At 42.1% G+C, this 23196-nt stretch overlaps 2 protein-coding genes across 4 annotated transcripts in view; one reads left to right on the top strand and one right to left on the bottom strand.

Moving 5' to 3' along the window:
- Positions 1-1220, bottom strand: part of CNRIP1 (cannabinoid receptor interacting protein 1) — a 7130-nt gene extending 5910 nt beyond the window's left edge. Inside the window, exons 1-2 of the mRNA XM_030946055.1 lie at positions 900-1220; positions 78-222 (exon numbers count right to left, since the gene is read on the bottom strand). Coding sequence (XP_030801915.1) covers positions 78-222; positions 900-1078 — 324 coding nt within the window. The 5' untranslated portion in view covers positions 1079-1220. The remainder of the gene's footprint in view (positions 1-77; positions 223-899) is intronic.
- Positions 861-23196, top strand: PLEK (pleckstrin). 3 transcript variants are annotated; one of them, XM_030946053.1, is made up of 12 exons: positions 861-1509; positions 4116-4241; positions 5497-5574; positions 9033-9144; positions 9692-9847; positions 15160-15341; positions 16355-16446; positions 17266-17450; positions 18706-18810; positions 20451-20534; positions 21191-21260; positions 22096-23196. In XM_030946053.1, exons 4-12 carry the CDS (start codon positions 9097-9099, stop codon positions 22233-22235), a joined length of 1062 nt encoding a protein of 353 aa, XP_030801913.1. In that variant the 5' UTR covers positions 861-1509; positions 4116-4241; positions 5497-5574; positions 9033-9096; the 3' UTR covers positions 22236-23196. The 3 variants fall into 3 exon arrangements, with proteins under 3 accessions (XP_030801913.1, XP_030801912.1, XP_030801914.1); XM_030946052.1 differs by having other exon boundaries at positions 5376-5574; XM_030946054.1 differs by lacking the exon at positions 5497-5574.

The following is a 23196-nucleotide window of genomic DNA, read 5'->3' as shown; positions in this document are numbered from 1 at the left end:
TCACCACACTCTCTCTGGGAGTCAACCCCCTGCTGCCCTCCCTCATCCTCTCATGCCAGGCTTGGAGAACCACATACCTGCATGTTGACTTGGATGGGCTGTCTCTCCCCACTTTTGGTATGGGGCACCCCCTCGGTGTCATAGATCCCCGTGTAAGAGGCCACTTGTGCATCACGTGATTTTTCTTCCAGTGGGACATTAACACCGCCGATTCCCATGGCCCTACAAAAAGACAGGATCCAGCCTTTCACAGCCCTGAATTCCCCCTTCCTTGGCAGTTTGAAGCCAGTGCATGGGTTTGCAGCCTGGTAGCCTCTGTACTGGGAAAAAGCTTCAGGCATTTTAGCAGACCTGCATGCGCTGCTGACTCATTGGGGCTCCTGAAATATGCCAGGGCTCTGCAGTCACCCAGGGAAGGAGTAGGAAGGAGTAGAAAGGAGTGGCAGGCGGGATCTGATTTCGAATGGATCGGGAGAGGTTAGTCGAATCTCCTCGGCGGGGCCGCCCCTCCACCCAGAGCTGGTTCCCCATCTGGCCTCTGTCTCTGCTTTGCCACGCCGAAGCGAGGCTGGGGCATTGTGTAGGAGGGGCTTCTTCCTCCAGCGAAAGCCGCGGGGAAGGAATGAGAAAAGGAGCTGGGCTTGAAAAATCTCCAGGAGAAGGTGTGGAGGGAGAGGGAAGGCAGCGATTGCCAAACGTGCCAGCCAGGCGGAGCACAGGGAACAGCTGGCGAGGGACCCAGAAACGGAGCCACTGAAGTAAAAGGGCGGGGAGGGAGAAATCACGGAAACCCCGCGCTGACAGCCTGCCAGGAAAAAACATTAAACGTCTAAAAATAAAGCAGCAGAGAGGGAGAGGAGGGCCGGGGGAGCCGCCCTGAGGAGGACGGCCGCACTTACGTGGCCTGGACGGTGCCGGGTCGGAGGGACACCTCGATCTTGTACTTGGCCCCGGTCAGCAGCTTGATGGTGCGGTTCTGACCGAAGCGCTGCCCGTCCACCTTGAAATACACGGCCCCGTCGTTGGGCTGGATTTTGAGGGAGACGCTGATTTTCACGAGGCCGGGGATGTCGCCCATCTCTTGCGGCCGGAGGGGCCTGTGGGCTCTGCGCGCGTCTCGCCCCCTCCGAGGAAAGGCGGCTGGCCGGGAGCGAGGGAGAGGAAGAGGAGGAGGGAGAAGGAAGAGGAGGGGCTGCCGGATCCCAGCCAGCCCAGCCCTTCCCAAAAGCAGCGGATGAGATACTTGATTATTTATTTTCCCTCCCGTTAATTACGGCGTAGCATCTGGCGGTTGATGTCTTTCCCCCCCTTCTTTCCCCCCCGCCTCCACTTCATCACCCCGCCCCATATCCTGGTTTGGGGGACATTGCAGCTGCTCAGATTGCTGACGGTTTCCAGGGAGTTAATCCGGCCCCGATTACTGCAGCTTTAATCCCGCAGTTCGTCCCGAAGGAAACGAGACGGCCTGGGCCGAGCTCCGCCTGTTCAGCACCACGGGCGCGGACAGCGGTAAGGGCAGGGAGCGCCCCGCGGGCTCCTCCGTGGGGTCCCGGTCGAGGGGAGCACCCCAAACCACCCTCCAACCCCTCACCTGGGGAAACCCCCAAACCACCCTCGACGCCCTCGCCTGGGGGGAGCCCCCCCAAATTACCCTGCGATCTCCCACCCGGGAAAGGCCTCCCGAGGGTTGATCGAGCCCTCTGGGGTGGGCTGAAACATCTGTGTGGCGGCACGGAGGAGCCAAAACTGCCCGAGAGAGAGGGGAGGGCGGGCAGCAAAGACGTGGTTTTCTGGTTCTCTTCTCTCCCGGTGCAGCAAAAGGTTTTGTTGAGTCACCGTGCCTGGACTGAGGGTCACTCTCTTGACTGTCAGAGTCACCATGCCTGGACTGAGGGTCACTGTCTTGCTCCCTGAGGTCAACAGTCAACATCAGCAGGCCAAGGTTTCTCTTGGGATTATTTTAATCACTTCATTGCAATCCTCTTATTTAAATAGGAAAAAAAACATACTCTGTAACTGCACTATAGGATCAGAATGTTTTGTCTTGAAGTCTAATACTACTCTCTACATGTGGCTGGTGCTCTTTGTTCTTGAACAAAGATCCTTGAAACTGAACAATTTGCCATAATTCAACTCAGCCTGTCTCATTCCCATCTCTAAAGAGATTACTTTTAACCCAGGCAGGTTTGTGCCTATTTTCCATTCTTTTTTATTTGTTCTTGTTTGCTGTTAAAACTGTAGCACCCTTATGTCTGACACAAGCTTTGGGCCACAAATATATTTTTTGCTTGGACATTATGGCAGAGTTAATTGTTTTGTTAGGAGAATTTCATAAGTCCATGTTGCACTGGACTAACCTGTTCTTTATTTCTCTAAGGCTGGGATGTACATGTAGTGGTGCAATGTGACCAAAGCCAAAATGTAGATACAGCATTGCCCAGCTGCATTTTCTTATGCATGCAAGTTTCAGTGATCTAATTTTATTAGGAACTTTAAGCAAAATAATACATTCTGCTGAAAACCTCTGGGGAAAAAAAAAAAACCAAAACCCCAAAATCCTACTGAATATCCCTTGCTTAGGGTCCAGCTAAACACAGCCTTCATAATGTGTTCAGCCATTCAGGTTTCCACAAATACAGGGGCAGGATATGATCCCTGCTTCTCAGAACTGTGTATCTCTGCAAAAATACTAAACAAACAAACCAAAAATAAACAAACAACACCCACTCCTGGTGCATTTCTCCTTATCTCTTTTCATCACTGCAAGATAAATCTCATTTTGCATTGCATTCTGCAGAAACTGCCGCATTTTGTAGCTTGTTGGAAGTTTGCCTGGCAGTAAATGCCCTTTCTGTAACTTTAAATGTAATTCCATATGAAATCACAGAGGCCTAACCTGTGGAGAATGTGATACTATCACTTAAAGTGGTGTGTGAAGAGTAATGGCCAGGGATCAGATTTACTTGCTTCATGGGCCAGACATAACTTGTTGTAGTAAATTGTGTGTAGCTGAAGTCATTGATTGCAATTAGCTTCCTAAGTACATGAGAGGTCAGATCTATAACGAGGGGTTTTTTTCCCTCATTATTCCTGCCTGAATGATTATCTTTCTATGGACACAGCTCAGACTGGGACTTTATCCCTGACCAGTATTAGGCAAACATGAGGGATAACTAAAAAAGCATCATATCGTGGAATGTGTATGCATAGTAACTGTCTTACCATATGCAAGTGTAACATGGTGAGAGTAGAACATTTCTGAAGAAGAAATTCTTAATTTAGGCCATGACCTTCTTTTGATTGATCTAATAATTTCACTTGTGTTAATACATTTACTTATCTGATCCCACCAGATGCCCCTTCCCACCAGGGAAGGGTTTGCCTTTGCTAAGTCCTTCTGGGAGATTAGTTTTGTTGCTGCCCACCTTAATGGCCCTGACCAGCATCACCTGAGGCTGCCCTTGTTTAGTTTTGGTTCCCATGCTCTTCCTGAATTATGCTTAGGATGGCTTTTCTCCAGCTCTGCCATTGACGTCTTCAGCCATGGATGCCCTTGACCTCAACCTGCATGTTGAGTACCTGGCTTGACCTCAGCCCAAGGATGGAGGTGCTTGATGCTGTGGAATGGGCCCTGGCTAGAGAAACCAGGCCCTTCCAGTCCCCATGGGGATTTTCTATGGGTCCCAGATCTCAGGCTGCTACATTACCTGACGTTAATCGCCTGATATTCTGTAGGGAGCAAAATATCTGAAGGAAGAAGAGTTGGTGTGGTTTTTCCAGGAGCACAGAGTAAACATGCTGACATTTACAAGATTCAAAGCTAAATAATTAATCATAGACTTTAGGACAAAGTCCTATTTCTCTAAGCCACAGCAGCAATTTGCTTCTGGGAACAAAAGGATAAAGTTGTGCCAATTCCTCCATTCTCTACACCTACATTTGAAGGGTGGGCTACAATATTTAATGTCTTTCTAAACTGCAAAACTGTTTTCTGTTTGTTTGTTTGTTTGTTTGTTTGTTTTGAAGGGGGTTGTTTGGCTTTTGCGTGCATGTGTGTCTGTGTTTCGATTTGGTTTTTTTCAGTCCTTCAAATCTACTTTTCATTCCCCTGGCAGCTGAGGCTTCCCAGTCTGTTCTGTGGAGTCAGCAAGATACATTAGGCTAATTCCCTTCCCTTGGGTATGAAGATTGGAGCACTCACCTGTGCCCTGGCAAATGCCTCAGCGCTTTTGAAGGGAGTGGTGAGTGAGTTGTACCCAGCAGTTTTATGCCTCTTTTTCTTCCTAAGACTATGAAAGTTTCATACATCCTGCAAGATGTGTGAGCTACATACAAGCTGCATCCTCCAAGACCTCTTTCTTGTGCATAGACCTTCCCTGCTGCACCAGCATAACCCGCATGTATTACTAATGGGGAGCTACTGTAGGGGAGAGGTGAGGGTGAATGTGTTCAGTGAAAGCTAAGAGATAACATGCAGATGAACCATGACCTATGCTTTAAGCAGGTCTGAATTATCTAGAAAACATTGTGGAGAGATGTGTTCAGTCTCTTGATTGCACCTACTCAATATGATCTCTCTAGGCATGATATGGCAACTGCATAAGCTTTCTAGTATTAACTTTTGTGCAGACCTTCTCCCTAATGCTCTAATCCTGCTGCAAAGCTCAACAATCATTAAATATATAAAATGTACCTCGAGGCACAACAAGATGGTTCATTTAAGATGGCCAAACCACAGCATTTAGATTCTAAGGTGCCATGTGATACCTGTATTAGCCTTTTATGCTTGCCCCTCTTTGACTAATTTCTTAACACAGTGCTAAATTTGGAAATGTTGTGGTTTGGGGTTTCTTTTCAAGAAGGGCATGCAAAGCCACAATCTCTCATGCTCTAAAAATAGCCATATGTGTGATTCTGTATGTAGGGAATTGTGCTAAGGCTTGCACCTGCCAGCTCTCAATTTAAAACTGATTCTTTGGAGCCCTCAGCCTCTGTGCAGAATTAGAAGTGTTTTTTTACTGAAAAATCAGCTGGACAGTCTTTATCTTGTTTGGAAATCACTTGAGTGTATCATCTTTCCCATAGAGACAATCATTTTGAACATATAACATTTGTTATAATTTCCCCTGCAAATGCAGCTTGATTTGCTGTAGTGACATATACTTATGGATAGGTCATGTGTTTTGCTGCAGATTTGTGGCATTTACAGTGCAGCAAACATGTTAGAACCATCTCTGCAAGGGCTTGTGGAGCAATGGAGCGGGTGTAACTGAGAATTTTGCCTTCCTTGCAGCTGCTGTATGGTTCCAATTTTTGGTATAAAAACATCTTAGTCCCTCTTGCTTAGATAAATGTGGTTGATCTTTTTTCCCCAGTGTTTGCAGGAACTTTATTCTGAAGTAGCAGAAATAAAGAAGAATTTTCTAAAGAAATACAGCAGTAAGTTCTCCTGTACAAGAAGAGTAAACTGAGCTAACATATTCAGTTCTGCTGCAGATCGTGATATTGTGACAAATTCTGCTCATCTGACATCATGCACCTTTACGTACTTGAGACAGAAATGGAGAGGACATAGTAAGTTATAGCAGATTTCCATGCTGCAGGTTATCTTCTCTTTCTGACAAAGCTCTTCCTCCCCTTTGTGGAGAGGTAAAAGAAATGCAACTCTTGCTCTCTCTAATGCCTGGTGCTGCTTTTTAGGAATGGCTGGACAAAGAAGATCCACATCCACAGTCCATACTCCCTTGCGCCTGCCACAGCTACTATGTGTTTAAGGACAATTTTGCCTCACATGAATGATTCAGCTACATCAGCATGTTTCTGTCTCAGGGGGGGATGAAGTGCTGACTTCCCTGCAGTAGAGTGTGGTAAATGAAACCAAACCTCAGTGTTAAAGAACAGGATTGCACCAGACTTGTAAAGTGCAACAGCAAAAGGACCAGTTGAGCTTTAAAGCTGAAATAGAAACAATATAGAGACGTGTTATAAAAGTGGTTGCCTTCAGCTAACATTAGATGGAAGTTATTTTGTGTTTTGACACTGAGTACCATAAGTAGTAATGGTAAATTCTGAAGCATTTGACTAGATACCACTGTGTTGAGATTTACATTTCATACCTCCAAAGGCTTTTCACACAGATAAGTCAGAAAAAGGAGTTTTTGTGAAATTGTGGAGTCACCATCCCTTTCTGTTTTCATTAAACCACTTTTTAGTATAGGGATATATAGATATTCTATTGAGGAGTACCTATCCCTGGTCATCTCATATCACCAATTTATTGTGCGGGGCCCTGTCATCCTGATTCAGGGCAAACACTGAGTCAGCAGGAGCAGGTAAGCAGGAAAACCTGCACAAAGGATGCCTGCACGGAGGGAAATACTGGCAGGTTCTTTTGTCTTTGCTCCCCATAAAGCCTTCCAGCTTGGGAGGGGGCTTCCTTTCCTCAGACCTGAGGTGGGGGAAGAAAAGTAGGGACAGAAGGAAGAGTTAACTGTGATCCTGTTCTCGGTCTTTAATCACAGCTCCCAGCTCTGAAGCATTATGTCCTCAAGGCAGGTAATAAAGGGATAATTTGGCTTCCAAATTACAGTTCAAGACTTACTGTTATCTGTGACCAGTATTTTTGGTTTGTCTAATTGGAAAAAGGAAAAAAAAAAGTATCTTTTCCTGAAGCTAAAACCACAGAAATGAAAGGGAAGAGAAGGAAACAATTCACCTTTGTAGAAGGATTCTTGGCAGAATAAGGGCATGCTATTCTCCTACAAGAATTGGACAACCCTGACCTGCAGATTACAGAGTTATTTTGAAGACCATGTACCGTCCTTGGAACAAGATAGACCATGTACCATGCTCAAATAAATACAACAAAGAAAAATGAGCATTGTGCCAGGACGAGGCCGGATGCCAGGCATGTTGTGGGAACTGCTAATTTAGCACACCTTAGATAAAATGCTTATAGCGTGACAACCAATCAGTAATTAACATGTATGTATGAAGGCAGCCACTTAACCAATGAGCATTAAGCATAAGTGGCGTGAGACAGTGTATAGAGAAAGATAAATATGACAAAGTTGCTTAATAAAGTAGAAGGACATGTAACCCCATTGGTGTGATTGTCATTACTCGGCTGACTCCATGGGACCCTCTTCACACCTTCTTAAAGCAAAAAGAATTAGTGACCAAAAAAGACATTATACAGGAGGATTCTACAAGCTCCTCAGTCCATCAAACATCCTTTTAAAACTTCTGGGGAAAGAAGAGAACCTTCACAGAAATATAACTCAGAAATCCCATTAGATCATCTCTGCTCTGGGAATCCAGGGCATCTTCAGTTCATTCCAAGTCCTAGACCTGGTGGGCAAATTTTCTATTGTAAATGTTAGACAAGGTTTTTGATCACTTTTTAGTGGTAAATTTTTACTTTTTGTTCCAAGGACCATGAAGTTTTATTAGGTCTGTTTGAGTTTCTGTCTCTAATAATTTTAAAATATATTTGTTGAATTCAAGTATGCTTCACAGCTAGAGAATGCATGGAGCCTTTCATTTGAAAATTGATGGATGATTTGCTTCATCAGCAACTAGTGCCTCTAATAGCAATAAGATCCTTACAACAGTATGACTTACATGAGCAAAGGAACAATGTACTGGGACTGCAGGTTATAGAAACTCCAAACAATATAGTGATAGATTAAATCGTCACAAAAAGGTGTGCTTTGGACAGAATGCACCATGACATAACCAGAATGTTTCAGGTTAAAGTGTTTAACCTGAAAAAGATGGTACAGACAGGTGCTCTGCCTGCACAGAGACTGGATGTGTCATTTGAGCAGCAACTCATTGAGAAAGACCTGGAAAAGGAAAATCTCCATTCAGACATTGAGGAAAAACCCCCAGCAGCTGGGATAGTGAAGCATTGATACAGATAACCAAGGAAGGAGTGGAGTCTCATTTGTGAGAATACCACTAAATAGGCATCAGTGAGGAATGTCTAGGAAAGGTCTCTGAAGGCTCTGCTTACCCTCTGGTCCCCTATCCCCTATCCCCTTGTCAGACTTCTGAGTAAGACTTCCTTTGGAGTAAAGGCTGAGACAGAGAGTCATATGGAGAACAGGAATTTCTGTCTGTGAAAAAAGTCCCTGTTTAGGAATTTTTAGCTTGGCAGAGGTTACAGATGGAGTCACTCTGGGCTCAATCAACACTTATCTGAATGAGGTTAGCTGCAAAAGTGACCTGGAATCTTGTGCTTGAAAGAACACAAGAGGCTGCTTCAAGACACCATGAAGCAGCCTCTTATTGCTTCCCATATACCCCCACTTTTTTTCTATATGGGAAGAGGGATTGTGACTCTGGTATGTATAAAAAACTATGGGTTTGCCTTGTCTTTTCCCAAATAAAGCCAAACAAGCTCTGCAGCAAGTAACAGATGATTGTAGAAAGCATTTTGTGGTCAGCGCTCTATGTAATGCACAGGTCTAATCCATTTGTGCCTATTTGACAGCTGACATCTTTGAGAGGCCTCAGCACCAAAATCCAAATCCTGATCAAGTCTGGTAAACAAATTTCTTGTGTCAGCAGAGGGCGCATCCTCGTTAACCAAGGGAAGGTCCTCCACCTTCCTGCCAGACTCCACATGCTTGCCCTCATGGAGCCAGGTTTGGAAGGCAGGGTGAAGTGAAAGCATTGATGCATTGAAAACCTGTCTCTGAAATAATTTGGCACACGCCAGGCAGCAGCAGCACCATGCCCTGTGTGTTTTGGTAGAGCTCATGTATTTGCAGAGCAGGCCCAGTTTCTTGTGACTGAGCACTGAAGTGCTTATTTAACTTCCCAGGACTCTGTCATCAAGGCTGGCTGTATTTGAGATGATGGAGTGTTTTGTCAGGCTGTTGTCTGTGCTGTCAGAGACAGACTATAAATACACACGTACTTCTGCATTTCCCTATCTCTCACTCTGTAAGAGGAAATGGGCTTGCGATTAGCGTTGAGAGGAACTCGTGAAATGACAGTTGTACTGTAAAAACACCATCCCACAGACTTTGCTGCCAGAGGAACTCAACAGCCAGCCCTGACAGAGCTGAGAGCAGGATTGCCCAAGCCATGGAGCGAGAGCCAATGCGCATAAGGGAGGGCTACTTGGTTAAGAAGGTAAGTGGGGTAGTTTTGGATTGAGTGGAAGAGAAAACTAACTCTGAAAAGGTTGGGAAGATGCACAGAAACATACTGTGGAATCTTGGCAAAGAGGCAACAGGAAGTAGCCGCAGCCTACTCAGTTGCACTTAATTGGGTTAAACATCAAGGAAGAATAGTGAGACTATAGAGGTCACATCACCTTGCCTCAAGACAGTGTGTGGGGCCACAGGCACATCCAGTCTTTGGGAAGGTGTTTGCCGCTCCACAGCAACCTCTGCTTCGGAGTCTTTTGTAGTACAGCCCATAGGATAAAGCCTTTACTTTTATTTAAATCCACAGTGGCTTCCACTGGCAGAGCAACTACAAGGGGAAATACATGGTGGTCAGAAAAATAACAATATTTAACTGCATAGTTGGATGGGTGAGGTTGTGGCATGTTCCCCTTGAAACACAAACTGTAGTTATTTTAGCATCAATCAGACACTCCCTGGAAGCTCATATCTTCCTTGGGTATCACATGAAGAGTGCTTCATTGAACATAATTTGTGATTTATTGATGCAGGGCAGCATGTTTAATACCTGGAAGCCAATGTGGGTTGTGCTCTTAGAAGATGGAATTGAATTCTACAAGCGGAAGGCTGATAACAGTCCCAAAGGGATGATCCCACTAAAAGCAAGCTCTATTCACAGCCCATGCCAAGATTTTGGCAAAAGAATGGTACGTACTTTTTTTACAAAAAGAATTGACAGTATCCTTATACTTCTGGAAGCACTGAAAAGGCAAAAGTGTGATGGCTGCAAATTCCTGGCACTCATCGTAGTGGAGATTCTTACTTGCCTTAGGAGGTCACAAGCAGGCTTGGAATTGTGCACTATTTGAATTCAGGACACTTCAAGAGGAATAATTCAGAAAGCACCTGGGGGTTGGTTGGTTGGTTTTTATTAAACTTCTGAATCTCTCAGAGAGCACAACTAAATTTTATTGGTGTGAGGGCGTTTTGCAGCTGAATGGCAACAACTCCTGTACAAAATGTAAATCTAAGTGCCACAGAAAAATGGTAGTGGGAAAATATTTTGTGAGCAGGAGAAACATTTATTTTTTGTCAAGGAACAACTGGCTTGCTCAGACAGGAAGGAGATAAATGCTGTGACACACATATTTTGTTACAGGGTTCCTGAAAAATAGTTGGTAAAACAGGATTTCTCATATGAGCAAAGAATCATATCATTAGTAATTTATTATTTTGTCCACTCAGTTTCATCAAATAGGCATGACATCCCCATGAATTCCTATGACAAAGGGGTCTTCCAGAATCTGGAACATTATTCCACCACAGTTAAAAAAATTTACCACAGGGATACCTGACTAAAGATAGAAGTCTCTGTGAGAGTATTAGAAAAATAGAAAGTGTGAGACACAGCTGAGATGGTGAACTTTACTTTTTGATATGAGTAAAGTGAAGATACTTAAACCTGTCCTTAGGTTTGGTAGTAAGTGGAATCAGGATCCCTTGTGTCAGATTTGGACCTGCTGGCTTTGCTTTTTCCTTCTCTTCTTTCTTTCTTTCTTTCTTTCTTTCTTTCTTTCTTTCTTTCTTTCTTTCTTTCTTTCTTTCTTTCTTTCTTTCTTTCTTTCTTTCTTTCTTTCTTTCTTTCTTTCTTTCTTTCTTTCTTTCTTTCTTTCTTTCTTTCTTTCTTTCTTTCTTTCTTTCTTTCTTTCTTTCCTTTTCTTTCCTTTTCTTTCCTTTTCTTTCCTTTTCTTTCCTTTTCTTTCCTTTTCTTTCCTTTTCTTTCCTTTTCTTTCCTTTTCTTTCCTTTTCTTTCCTTTTCTTTCCTTTTCTTTCCTTTTCTTTCCTTTTCTTTCCTTTTCTTTCCTTTTCTTTCCTTTTCAGGGGGTGTGGTGGTGTTGGGGTTTTTTTTGTTGTTGTTGCAGAACCCATATTTATATCTGATCCTTACTAAGTCTTTTTAGACTTATATCTGTCAAGAGAAAGGGCCTGTTAACTTCCAAGCTGTCTTTAAGACAGTATAGAAAAAGGACGAGGCAGAGAATAAAGATTGCTGTTAATCCTGTGCTGATTATCTTATTAACAAGCCTCAGTGCAACACTCCTTACTCTATACATGAGGTATGAAGGGTACTATGCAAGAGTATCACAGACCTAGATTATAATGTTAGAAATTAAGTTTTTTTCACAAAGCATTCTTCTTCAAACAGTTTTGTGTTGGGTTTTGGCTTTTTCCTTTAACTCTCAGAAAGGCACTGCCATCAACATTGTTTCACAGTAGTTGCTTGAAAATGTCAGCAACATATTTATAATAAAGGAAAAATAACTCACCAGCATATGTGCATTCAACAAAGCAGACACAGAGGTCTGAAGTATCTGACGTCTGCTGAAGGCAGAGTGAGAGAGATCCTCACCTGCCCAAAGACATCCTTTGGGATGCACCAGTCTCCAGAAGATGCATTGTATCTTTATGGAAGGGTGACCGTCTCTGAAGATCCTTCCTTTGGCTGCACTGGGTTTTCTGTTATGCTTCATTTTACATTGGGTGTTTACATAATGAGCTTTACATAATGTTTCATTTTAGTTCCTGGGACCTTTTCTGAGGGATAATAAAGACAAAGAGAGACCCAGGGGTTGAGGCACCCAAAATAGCTTTTCATAAATGAGATTTTCTCCAGGGTTTGCTGAAGTCAGTGGAAACAATCCAAATTACTTCAGCAGGCATTGGAGCAGATCCTTCATATTGAGGTGGTGAGATTGTTCTGCAAGTTCATAAACCAGTAGCCCTGGAGATGGATTTTCTCTTAAAATTTCAAATAGTCAAAAATTGAACATGTTTATTCATATGAGCAAAGCTATCACCAGGATTCTTCTTACAAGTACTGCCCAATATGATTATACCTAAGTTCCTACATGTATTCCTTGAAAACGTAGTATCTTTATTTTTACATCTTACAATTTACAGCTTTACAGTACTGCCGAATTCAATGTTTCTGCATTCTGTTCTGGCCTCTCACTAGTTACACGTCACAGCATACAATTATTCCTCTTATGGGAATTACTCTGGTTCTTAAGTTTATACGGCTAGAAATGAAAGTATATTTTTAGGACAGGAATTCTGTATGGTGAATAGTGGGATAATTCTCATTGGGTCAGTTTTAAGTATAGTGTCATCTCTCTGGGCCCAGTTTGGAACAGGGACTATTGGGCCACAAACAAACTTCCATATTTCTCTGGTTAAATTTTTAAATCAGCTTGTGTATCTGCACCAGGACTTCATTTGAAAGCTCAGAGCACATCACCAACATGCTTTGTTTACTACATCAATTGCAAATTGCAGGTGCTGAGGGGAAAGAACCAATCTTGGATTTGTTAAGCACAGATAAAGGCTGTTCAGAAGGGGCTGCAACTGCATATTTTGAGATTATATTTCAAAATGCATTCACCACTGTCTGCTGTCCTTGATTTAAAGTTTGATCATTGTTTAATGTAACATAAATTCTGATATTTTCCAGCTTTTTCCATTTCCCCCATGGTTTTCTTGTGAACAGCATTACCCTGTTTGGTTGCTCATAGTTAGATTCATCTCTCCCAATTTAAATATGTAAAATGTTGGTATTTAGTTTAGTCTAATGGTCTAATTTTCTCAAAAACACAACCAGATATACATCATCAGAGGGAGGCTTGGTCGTATCTAGGACTGGAGAATCAACCTCTTTACCGATTTCAGAAGAAGCCTGGAAGTCCATCTAACTTACTGGCCTAACTTTGTAAATGCTAAAAAGAAATGGTTTTGCTAGTCTTTTCTGTGTGCTGGAAGTGAAAACTCTTCTTAGCATTTCACTCTAGGTTGCTTCTCAGCTCTTTGAGAAGGCTAATTTTTTCCTTTGGTAATAAATCTCCTCAATGCTTTGGTATTTCATTCTATTAATCTGGGGTGTTAGCTTGCCTGTTGAATATTGGGATTTGGATACATCTGTCTGTTTGCTTTTGTCATACACTGTGCATTGATTTTTAGTGTGTAAGTCTTTCCTGCATAACAGAAAAGGTGAGTATTGCTGGAAATATGAACAGTATCAGATAAGAAAAGGCTACTTTTCTATCTGAGATGGACTTTGAGGACTTGTTGCTTTATAAGTTTGAAATGTATCTTCCATGAAGTTCAGTTGGACTTCTGCACAATTTCAGGGTGTCAGATTTTTCTTATTGGCCATAGTTTGGAAAATGCTTGTGAGGGATGTTCAGAAATGTATAATTTAGAAACGTGGGCTTCAGCAGACTCATTCAGAGTGCTGATTTCACTGATGTAAATTTGCTGCTCTTTGACAGTAGCCTTTGCTTTTCTTGCCCTAATCAAGTCATGCTGTTGGCTTGTGGCTTAGCTTGGCATTTTTAGACACCTGCTGAGTCAGAATCTCTGATATTTATTATAATACAACTACAGAACAAATTAGTGTCACTCATGAGGAGCTATATTTTAGAGGAAGTGGAAATCTGAATAATTAGATCCTGATTTTCCACCCAGAAGATCACTGGATGGAAATGAATTCAAACAGTGTGAACTTTGTTGGATGGTTTTAGGGTTTGTTTTTTTGTTTTGGTTTGGGCTTTTTTCAGGTTATTGTTTTTTTTTTTCTGTTTACAACTACCTCTAGATGATCTATTCTCATTTTTTGGGAAATACAGTCTTTCCATTGTTGCTAGTGTGTTTGGATAGGTGATCCTAAGGTGTAGCCAAGGAGGTATCATCTCCCTACTAAGCCATTAAAGGTTTACTAGGCTGCAAATATACTCAGGTACTCTCTAGTGTACGACCTTTTCTCCCCTTGTGAGACAGTAGCTGAATATGATGTGAGGTATTTTTCCTTCTTCAGACTGCTCACGTGTCTCTAAACATTAAAAAAATTTATATCCATTGTAAGCCTGCAGGGGCTGGGTGCTTCTGATGCCTTAGGATTTTAATTTTTATGTTTTTCAAATCCCAGTGTATAACTGTAAAACTTCATATAAAGCGTTAGCTACTGCTTCACATTTTGGTCAGAAAAAATGATTCTCTAGGCCTGAAGCCCAAGGGCACCTCACTGTTCCAGGCCCTGAAAGTATAAATAAAAGTGAGTTGTGGGGAAGAAACTGGGGGTACATGACTTCATTACCTGAAGCTGTAATTGGAATATTAACTCCTGATATGTAAATGGACCAAACTTATATCTGTCTGAAAAACTCGTGACCATTGTCCATCTTGGGTGTAGGCCCTCAAAGACTTCTGACTGCCCAAAGTGTACCTATTGAAGGCCTTTAATAAATACCCACTTTTATTCTCTTAATCTTGTCTAGCCTCTGTTCCAGGTAGCCACTCCAAGGAATCACTTCAGCCTTTCAGCTGTGTTGAACTTCCCAGCAAAAGTTAGAATCAGCAGCTGTACTGGTGCCACATACTGTTGCTATTGAGTCAGAAACAACACAGATAAACAAGTGCCACACTCCATGCATTCACAGAAGACTAAATCATTTTATTAAGAAACCCATTCCTTCTATACTCTAGTTCACTACAGGTGGACCTGATTGGTCCTTTAATTAAAACACCGTCACCATCGGCTAATTAAGAAACCACCCTTTTGGTAAACATATCTCCATAACACATTCCACATATTCCCAACACCAGGTTGCAGCAAGTTAAGATAAGAATTGCTTATAATTCTTCTCTCTGAGCTTCTTACAGCCTTTACCAGAACAATTCCTGGGAAAGATGTCTGTTTCTCTTTGTGACTAGAGAGCTGCCTCCACAGCAGACCTTGGATATGCTGATGATGTCAGCATCAGTGATGGTGAAGTAACAAAAGGATTCAGTTACGTGCAGTGCTTGTTCATGGTTTTCTTCAGAGTTTCTATTATTTTACTGTGTCTCTAAGGCACTTTCTATAGTCCTTAGGCATAGGTAGGCTGTATGCTGTGGCAGCTTAATTGTGCCCAACTGGCTACACAAAAGCAACTTTAAAAAAACCTCCTGTAATTTATTATTCCAGTTTGTCTTCAAGCTTACTGTGGCCAAGCAGCAGGACCACTTTTTTCAAGCTGCCTACCTGGAGGAGAGAGATGCCTGGGTGCGGGATATCAAGAAAGCAATTCATTGCATAGATGGAGGCCAAAGATTTGCCAGAAAATCCACAAGGAAGTCCATCAGATTGCCTGAAACAATCAATCTGAGGTTTGTCCTCATGGCTTTGCTCTCCCATTTACTTCCATCTGCAGTCAGTGTGTCAGACATGTAACCTTGGCCAGGAAGAACAATGAGCCTGTCTGTCCATAGATTCTCTCACAGCCCCTTCTGCATGACTAAAAACTTCAGTTTGTACAATGTGTCAGAAATGAGCTGGCAATCAGAACTGGAAAGATCTTTTTGAATATACTATAATTTACCAAAACATGCTTGTTTATCAAAGATTTTTTGCTGACAAAGAGATTCCTGGGCATGATGGAGTACAAGAGGATGTGCCAGCCAAAGTGTGACTCGTCCAGGAGAAGCATTTTATACAATAAATAATTTATTACAAAAAATATTTTAGACCTTTTGTTTGCTCTCCATCTTCTCTTTTTCTGATGTTAGCCTAGTTTTTGGATGGTGAGGGGACTGTGGTGCCTGCCAAAGAACATGAAACTGGCAAAGGGAGAAGAAGAGATAAAGGGAAGCAATCTGTTAGTACTTTTCAAAATCAAGGATGACTTGTTTTCTTCCTCTGAGCTGTAAATACCAAGATAAAAATGAGCCTGAAATGTTCTTATAAGACAGTAAAACTGCACAGGGCCAAGATCATCTAAGAGCATGCAGGCTTTGGGACAGGGACAGGTTTTCTGCTCAGCCCAGGACCTTTGGGTGAACACAGAGCACAGCAGTGAACCCTCCTGCTGAGTCTGTGGGGCCCTGTGAAGGTCCTTCCGCAGTGGATGTTCCTCTCTTCATGCTATAATTACCACAAGTAGTTGCATTCTCAAAATAGGGAGATGTGGTGAGCCCTTTGAGCCCTCTGCTCCCACAGCTGTGAAGTAATGTAGTGAGACCTCTAGGCTTTTGCAACTTGAATTTTTCAGGAGATGCAAGAGATGAAACTAAGCCATGTTACAGCTCTCCAGAGAGCTGAACATGATGACAATGATATTGTTGTACAAACTGGCAAAACCTTTTTATTTGCTAACAGTTTCTGTGGTTCTTTTTATGCACAGTGCTTTGTACCTCTCAATGAAAGATCCTGAAAAGGGAATAAAGGAGTTGAAGCTGGAAAAAGATAAAAGAGTGTTTAATCACTGCTTTACAGGTAAGGAGCTCCTGTCCCTCTATTCTATACAATAAAGGGAGCACAGAGTTGAAAAACTAAACAGGTGAAACAGCTCTAAACTCTGTAGAGCACATAGAAGTTTGATTTTTTTTCTTGACTAATCCAGGAGATGCTCAAAGGATATATCTTGGAAAAGTGTTCAGTTATGGCCATGGTAAACAAAGGAGAAAGATGAAATTTTACTAGTGTCAGAAAGATTAAAGTAATCTTTTGAGTAGATTGTAGTGTGAAACTTAAATACAGAAGAATTATTCCATTCTGGATTTTTCATCACCAAATGGTGTCCCATTGTAATTTCTGTTTCTCTCAAAGTCAAATCTGTATTTGTGCTCAAAAACACATAGATGTAGCACTTGAGGACATTCCTTATGGGGGGACATGCCAGTGTTGGGTTAATGGTTGGACTGATGATCTTGGAGGTATTTTTCAACATAATGCTGTTGGTGATTTCCAACAGCATTATGTTAGTAGCATAGCAGCCTGGATCCAAGCTTGGCTATCCTCCGTACATCCCCAGTCCCTGCCTTTGAGGCTTCCCAGCTCAGCCCTGTGTCCCCTCCCAGCTCTCTTCTCCATCAGGAATGGTGTTTGAGAGCTGTCCCGGCCCCTGCCATCAGCTGGAAAGGCTGTACCTCACTGGATGGCCAGGAACCTCCCTAGATTAACTCCCCATATTGTTGCTAAGAACATTTTTCAGGACATTAATGAATACGTGGAGTAGGCTTGTTTCCTGTGTACTTTTAGGCTTTTTCATGTCTCTCTTGGTTTGTGGCTGAAATTTTGTTCCTTTGTAACCAGGCACCTGTGTGATTGACTGGCTGGTGTCCAGCAGCTCCATCCGAAATCGCAAAGAAGGTCTCCTGCTTGCCTCTTCCCTCTTGAGTGAAGGCTACCTGCAGCCTGCTGGGGACACATCCAAGGCAGCTGCAGAGGGACTGTCAGACACCCCCTTCCTGGATCTCAGTGATGCCTACTATTACTTTGTGAGCATTGATTCTGGTTTTTTATTGTCTCGCTTACTGATGCTCTGCTTTTCTCATGCTTCTTGTTGGGCTTCTTAAATCCTGGAGGAAAGATTGTACAGAAGTGGAGAAATTTGTCTTAATTGTCTTTTTCCTGTGATGCTCAGAACGAGCCTGCTCATGTTAATAGTTGTAACCAGGACAGATTTTTTTTTTTTCTGGCACCTTCTAAGTGTGAATTGAGTGCTGAGACTAAGTGTGGGAAATGAATTTGAAGAGAATTCTCAAAGCGTGATAGAAGGCTCCCACAGTATGCATCTTTAGGCTGGGTTCTTTTTAACTTAGACTTTGTTCCTGGTAATTGTACTGGTGTCCAGAATTTAATAATCATCTGTTTCCCTGTTGATTCAGTGGAAGAGAAGAGAGTAAATCATTCTCACAGGGCTTCAAAGAGTGGCAGAAGCTACAAACCCATTTTTGTGCAGAGCCATCAGATCTGACTCAGTGTGAGTGTACACACACACAGCTTGCCTGTGAGCAAAGAAGTAAAAGTTTTTAATATCCCCCAGTAACCTGTCCTGGGTGTCATACCCAGCCTTCTCCATTTATTACTTCATATTGCGTGGCCTGATTTGAAGAACTTGAAATATCACAGTCAAATACTGTTTGAAAGATATTTGGCTTATGGACTTATGCTAACAAAAAAGTATGCCTTCTATAAAGTGAAAAAAGTAAATTGGTATTACAATTCTGTTTATATGTACCACATGGAATCACTTCGTTTCAGCACAATGACTCTCCCACTACTCATTATTTTTTCCTAAATATGTTTGTGCTAGGGAGACTTTACCTGTTAGCAGAGACACTCCTTGTAAAGGCAGCCTTGTGGCCTCCTGGGGTGCTTCTTGTAGCAGCCCATGTGTGATCTGCTTGCTTTTGGATTATTTTTAGATTGATTCAATGCCAGTGTGGCGTGAGGAGGCCACAGAAAGTCAATGTCTTGACTTGGTATCTTAGAAGTGTGGTTCCACCTCACACTGAAATGTGTCCATGGTGATTTGGAGAGCTCCTCAACTTCACTGGGAGGCTCTTCCAGTAAAAGGTTAGAGTATTTAACAATAACCATAACAACAACAACAACAACAACAACAACAATAATATCTTTGGGGTGGCAAAAAACAGCATGGAGGGAAGCAAAAAGATGCCAGATTGGTACATGTACATAAGCACGCAGCAGCTGTGTAAGTTCTGTAACATTTCTCTTGTGGTCTTGTAGCCAGACAGTGGATTTTTCTGTGAGGGATATTCCAGTGATGATGATGTGGTCCTAAAAGAAGAATTCAGAGGCACAATTGTCAAACAAGGATGTTTGCTGAAACAGGTCAGTGCTGCCCATGTTCCATCCTGTCACTAGGATGATGTTCCATGGGTGCAAGATTACTCTTTTACACTTAAAAGCTTTAGATAAGAGAGAAACTACTCTATGGCATCTCCACACTTGGCAGGTTTCTTCTCTGTCTCTCTTGCCTTTGCACAAGGAACACTTGCTGCAGCACAGCAGCAGGACTCTGGACAAATACTGCAAGGTTAATTGCTCTTACCACAAAATAAAACAGTCGATAGCTTTAATAAGGAAAGAGTCCTAACACAGAAGATGTGACAAGTCATTGGTACAATGCAAAACTGAACTCAGGTAAAAAAGCTGTCACTCTGTGTCCCTCTGGACACAAAACTGGATTCAATTGCCAGTTTTCATGGACTTTCTCAGCATGCTTAAGCAAAGGAGTTGTTTCAGTCACTAATATTTGATGTGTAAGACAGAAGATAACGGGATACCCTCATTTCCAGCAAAACTTTAAGCAATATAGTGAATGTTATGTTTCCAAGGCCATTGCAAGCAGATATCAGTGAACTGAAGGCAAAATCAGGATTCTTCAATGAATAAAATGGATCAGGTGGGAGGGACCTGCAACCGCCTGACTACTTCAGGGCTGACCAAGGGTTAAAGCACATTGTTAAGGGTTTTGTTGTCCAAAAGCTTCTTACACACTGACAGACATGGTGAATTGATCAACACCCTAGGTAGCGTGTTTCAGTATTTGACCACCCTCTCTCTAAAGAAATGCTTCCTAATATTGAGTCTGAACCTGCACTGTTAAAATAGTCTTTGAGGGCCTAAGAACTTTTTGGTGGTCCTAACAAGTATTTCTCTTGTTTAATCAGTTTACTCAGTGGAAGAAATTAGACCCACACCTTGCGGCTCTTTTACTCTGTCACATTCTTACCAACCTAGTTAGTAAGAGCTTCCATGCAAACAGGAGGTAATTGAGAAACTTGTATTTTGAAATGCCAGAGGAAGTGACTCATGACAATCTTCCACCAGTGTTAGTCTGCACTTGGTCACCCTCAGTGAGTTGTGGGCCATTGCTTGGGAGGGTCACTGCTTCTGCTGAAAATGCTTCCATACCCATCCTTTTCAGTCATGAAAATGGGCCATGAGGCACTTATGTCCATATCTCTGCCTGAGCTTCTCAGCCATGAGCCCTCCAGGGTGTTTAAGCCAGATAAGCTTTTTTTGTTGTTGTTATCTTTGCAGGGACAGAAAGACTTTCAGCTCATCCATGCCAATAATTCAAGGTACCTTCCTGCAAGGCACTTTGCAGCCATGTTTTCTAGCAAGTAGTTAAACCCAGTTCTTACAGAACTCACATGAATGTCATTACTACCAGACTGTGTGATATGTTTAGAGGAATCTCCCATGTTGAAGCTCCTCTGTTTTGCACCAAAAAAAAAAAAAGAGAGATAAAGCAGTTTGATAGCCCAGTTCTAGTTTGATAGCCCAGTTCTTGTGCAAAAGATTGGAATGTAGAAAAGGCAGATTCAAGTCCTACTCCAGTGAGTATTTCCTGTCCAGAATATTCAGTTTTTTTCCTTTTGTATTTGCCTGTCCTCTCACGCGTGGGTAAGATTTGCATGCAGGCCAAGCAGCTCTGTGATATTCCTGGTTTTGAATTTTCCTAGGGACATCGGAGGAAGAACTGGAAAGTGAGAAAGTTCGTTTTAAGAGATGATCCTGCATATCTTCACTATTATGATCCTGCTGGAGTAAGAGAGATTCGGTTTATTTCCCTGTTTGTTTTGAATCCAGTGCCCTGTAGAAATACTTGAAAGGAGTATTTGCATGAGAATGTGACAGGGAAGATCAGGCAGGACAGTGGGACTCTTCTTCCATGGCCTAGCCATCCTCTGGAAAAGCAGAGTGAAGGACAGTTTCTGGGGCTGTAAAGTCAGGGTGGCAAGTGCCATCCAGACCTGGGAATAAGTAACACTGATCTGTATTTCACCTCTTATTTGTGATTAATTAGAATTAATGTGTTCTCTCACTTGATCAAAACAAATTAGGTCCTAAGTGCAAAGGAACACAATGCAGTAATTTTGCAGTTTATATTTGAGGTATTTGCCATTCTAGGATGAGACATGGCATCCTATTTCTTGTGTATTTCTAATGGGCCCATTCCCATACTACATATACTCTGCAGATCCTGAATTCTAAATCACAAGCTATTCCCTGTTTATTTAGGGTATTTAACCACACCCCCTAACCCTCCATGTCAACACCGACTGAAAATTTTCTGTTCTCTCAGGTGAGACATACTAAGTAATCAAAAGGTTTTGTCTCCATTCTGGAAATGTAGCCATATGTTAATATGCTACTGGTTTCAGAAGTGTTGCATTTCATTTTGATTTCATGTCCTCCCCAGGGAGAAGAACCACTGGGAGCAATTCACTTGAGGGGCTGCGTGGTGACAGCAGTGGAAGATATGCCAGACAGTAAGGAGCCATATTGAATGAGTTCTCTAATAAATTTTTGGTACAAACTCCTCCTTTCGATCTGCCTAAAATCACAAGTGCTTTTTATTCCAAAGCAATATATGTACAATAATTCAGTAATTCTAATAACTGATCTCTCTCTCTCTGAATTACTGGGGAAGGGCACTGTGGTAAAAGTAGCAATAGGGAATCTTGTATATTGTCAGCACTTTGGGGAAGGCTGATCAAAAGGATGACACAAACCCTGTGTTAGGAGAACTGGCCTTTAGGCAAAGTAAGGTGAGTTTGATCTCTTTAGTTAATGAATTTGGGATGGAAGCTTCAAGTTAGAAATGGTTATGCCGAAAAATTGTTACTGTCCATCTTCTCTTCCTTCCCAAAGCTAGAAGTTGTGGGAACAGAAAAGGTGTTGCTGCAAGGACCAAGAAACATTAATTTCATGCATTCTCCTCTCCACATGAGAGGCTGGCTATCATATCCAGCAAGAGAGTTTGTTGGCATCTCAGAAAAGAAACAGATATGACATAAACTCAAACATCTTATTTTTGTAGCTGGTAAGGCATGGGATGGTTTGGGCAATTGGATCTGTCTGCAGGATTGCAGATCCTTCCATGATTTGAGACCAACAAACCTGTGACTCCTGAAAGCGAAATGTGCAAAATTCATGAGTGGTTTCGCTGAGAGAGACTCATGTCTTGGACCCAATGTTTGTGAAGGCCTGATCAGGCTCAGCTGTAAAAAGAAAGGAGATCCCCTTACAGTGTGTAAAGGAGAAAATATTGAAAGTACAAGACTTTTTTCTCTCATGCCTGACTTTCTTATTTTTTCCCTGTAGCCAAGAAGTATGATGCTGACAACATCCTCTTTGAAATCATCACAGCAAATGAAATCCACTATTACTTGCAAGCAGCCTCATCCACAGAGCGTACAGAATGGATCAAAGCAATCCAGTCAGTTTCTAGGACTGGTAAATGAAGACAATCTTCCAACAAGACAGACAAATTAAATGAGTTACTCAAAGCAAAATTTAGCATTTCCCTAAGAGAAAGCAGTATCATCCCAAAGCACTTGTATGTTGGAGTTGAGGATTGGGTGGAAGTTTCAATTTTATAGTGGGCACTAAAAAACTAACATTTTTTCCATTTGTGTTATGGTAATATTTTACTAAATTATAACATAGAATATGCCATATTAGTGTGTTGCTTAGAGTAATCAGTTGACCTTGACAAGGTTGTACCTGTTACCACAGCTGATACTGGGAATCTCACCATTAACAGGGAACACAGTCATGTCACTGACAGAGAGTACCTCAATTATTCATTTTCTTCAGCCTGTGATGTGTTTCAGGATTTTCATTGTCTTCTCCAGACAAGTTTTACTCTTTCTTCTTTACTAGATCTTGTTGCTGCTTGTTCACTTAAACAAATAATGCCATAGATATAAGGAAAATAAGTCAACTCACTCATTTGGAAACCTGATCCACTCCTTTCCAATCTGTCAGCATTAAGGGAGGGAAGAATGCAGACAGCTATGGAAACACCATAGTATAACTCCATGGAGTTATATGCTATGGAACCAAGTATAACTCCATGACAGCAATATGAGGAAAAGTCTCTTCCCACAGTATTTCAAACACAAAGGAATCTCACTCCAAACTCCGTATCACCCCATTTTAAACCTTGCCAAACTTCTCCACAAGAATCTGCCCCGGGAGACCATTGTTTCCTTTTATTTAGGTCTACAAAGCAGATGCTGGGTTGTTAGGTACAGCACTCTATTTGAATTAAGAATCTTGCAGGGGAAGGGCAAGGATACATGGGTTGGTTATTTGAACTATTGATTGAAGTGGTTTTGATTAGGTTTTCCTTTTTTAACCTCCAGCAACATACTCAGTCCTTGATTCTGTGCCTTAGCAATATAAGAGAAACCTTGTGCT

The sequence above is a fragment of the Camarhynchus parvulus genome, chromosome 3, assembly GCF_901933205.1.
Source record: "Camarhynchus parvulus chromosome 3, STF_HiC, whole genome shotgun sequence".
In the NCBI taxonomy this organism is placed as follows: Eukaryota; Metazoa; Chordata; class Aves; order Passeriformes; family Thraupidae; genus Camarhynchus; species Camarhynchus parvulus.
Note: the sequence above shows the minus strand (reverse complement) of the source record. Positions and strands in the feature narration are given on the sequence as shown.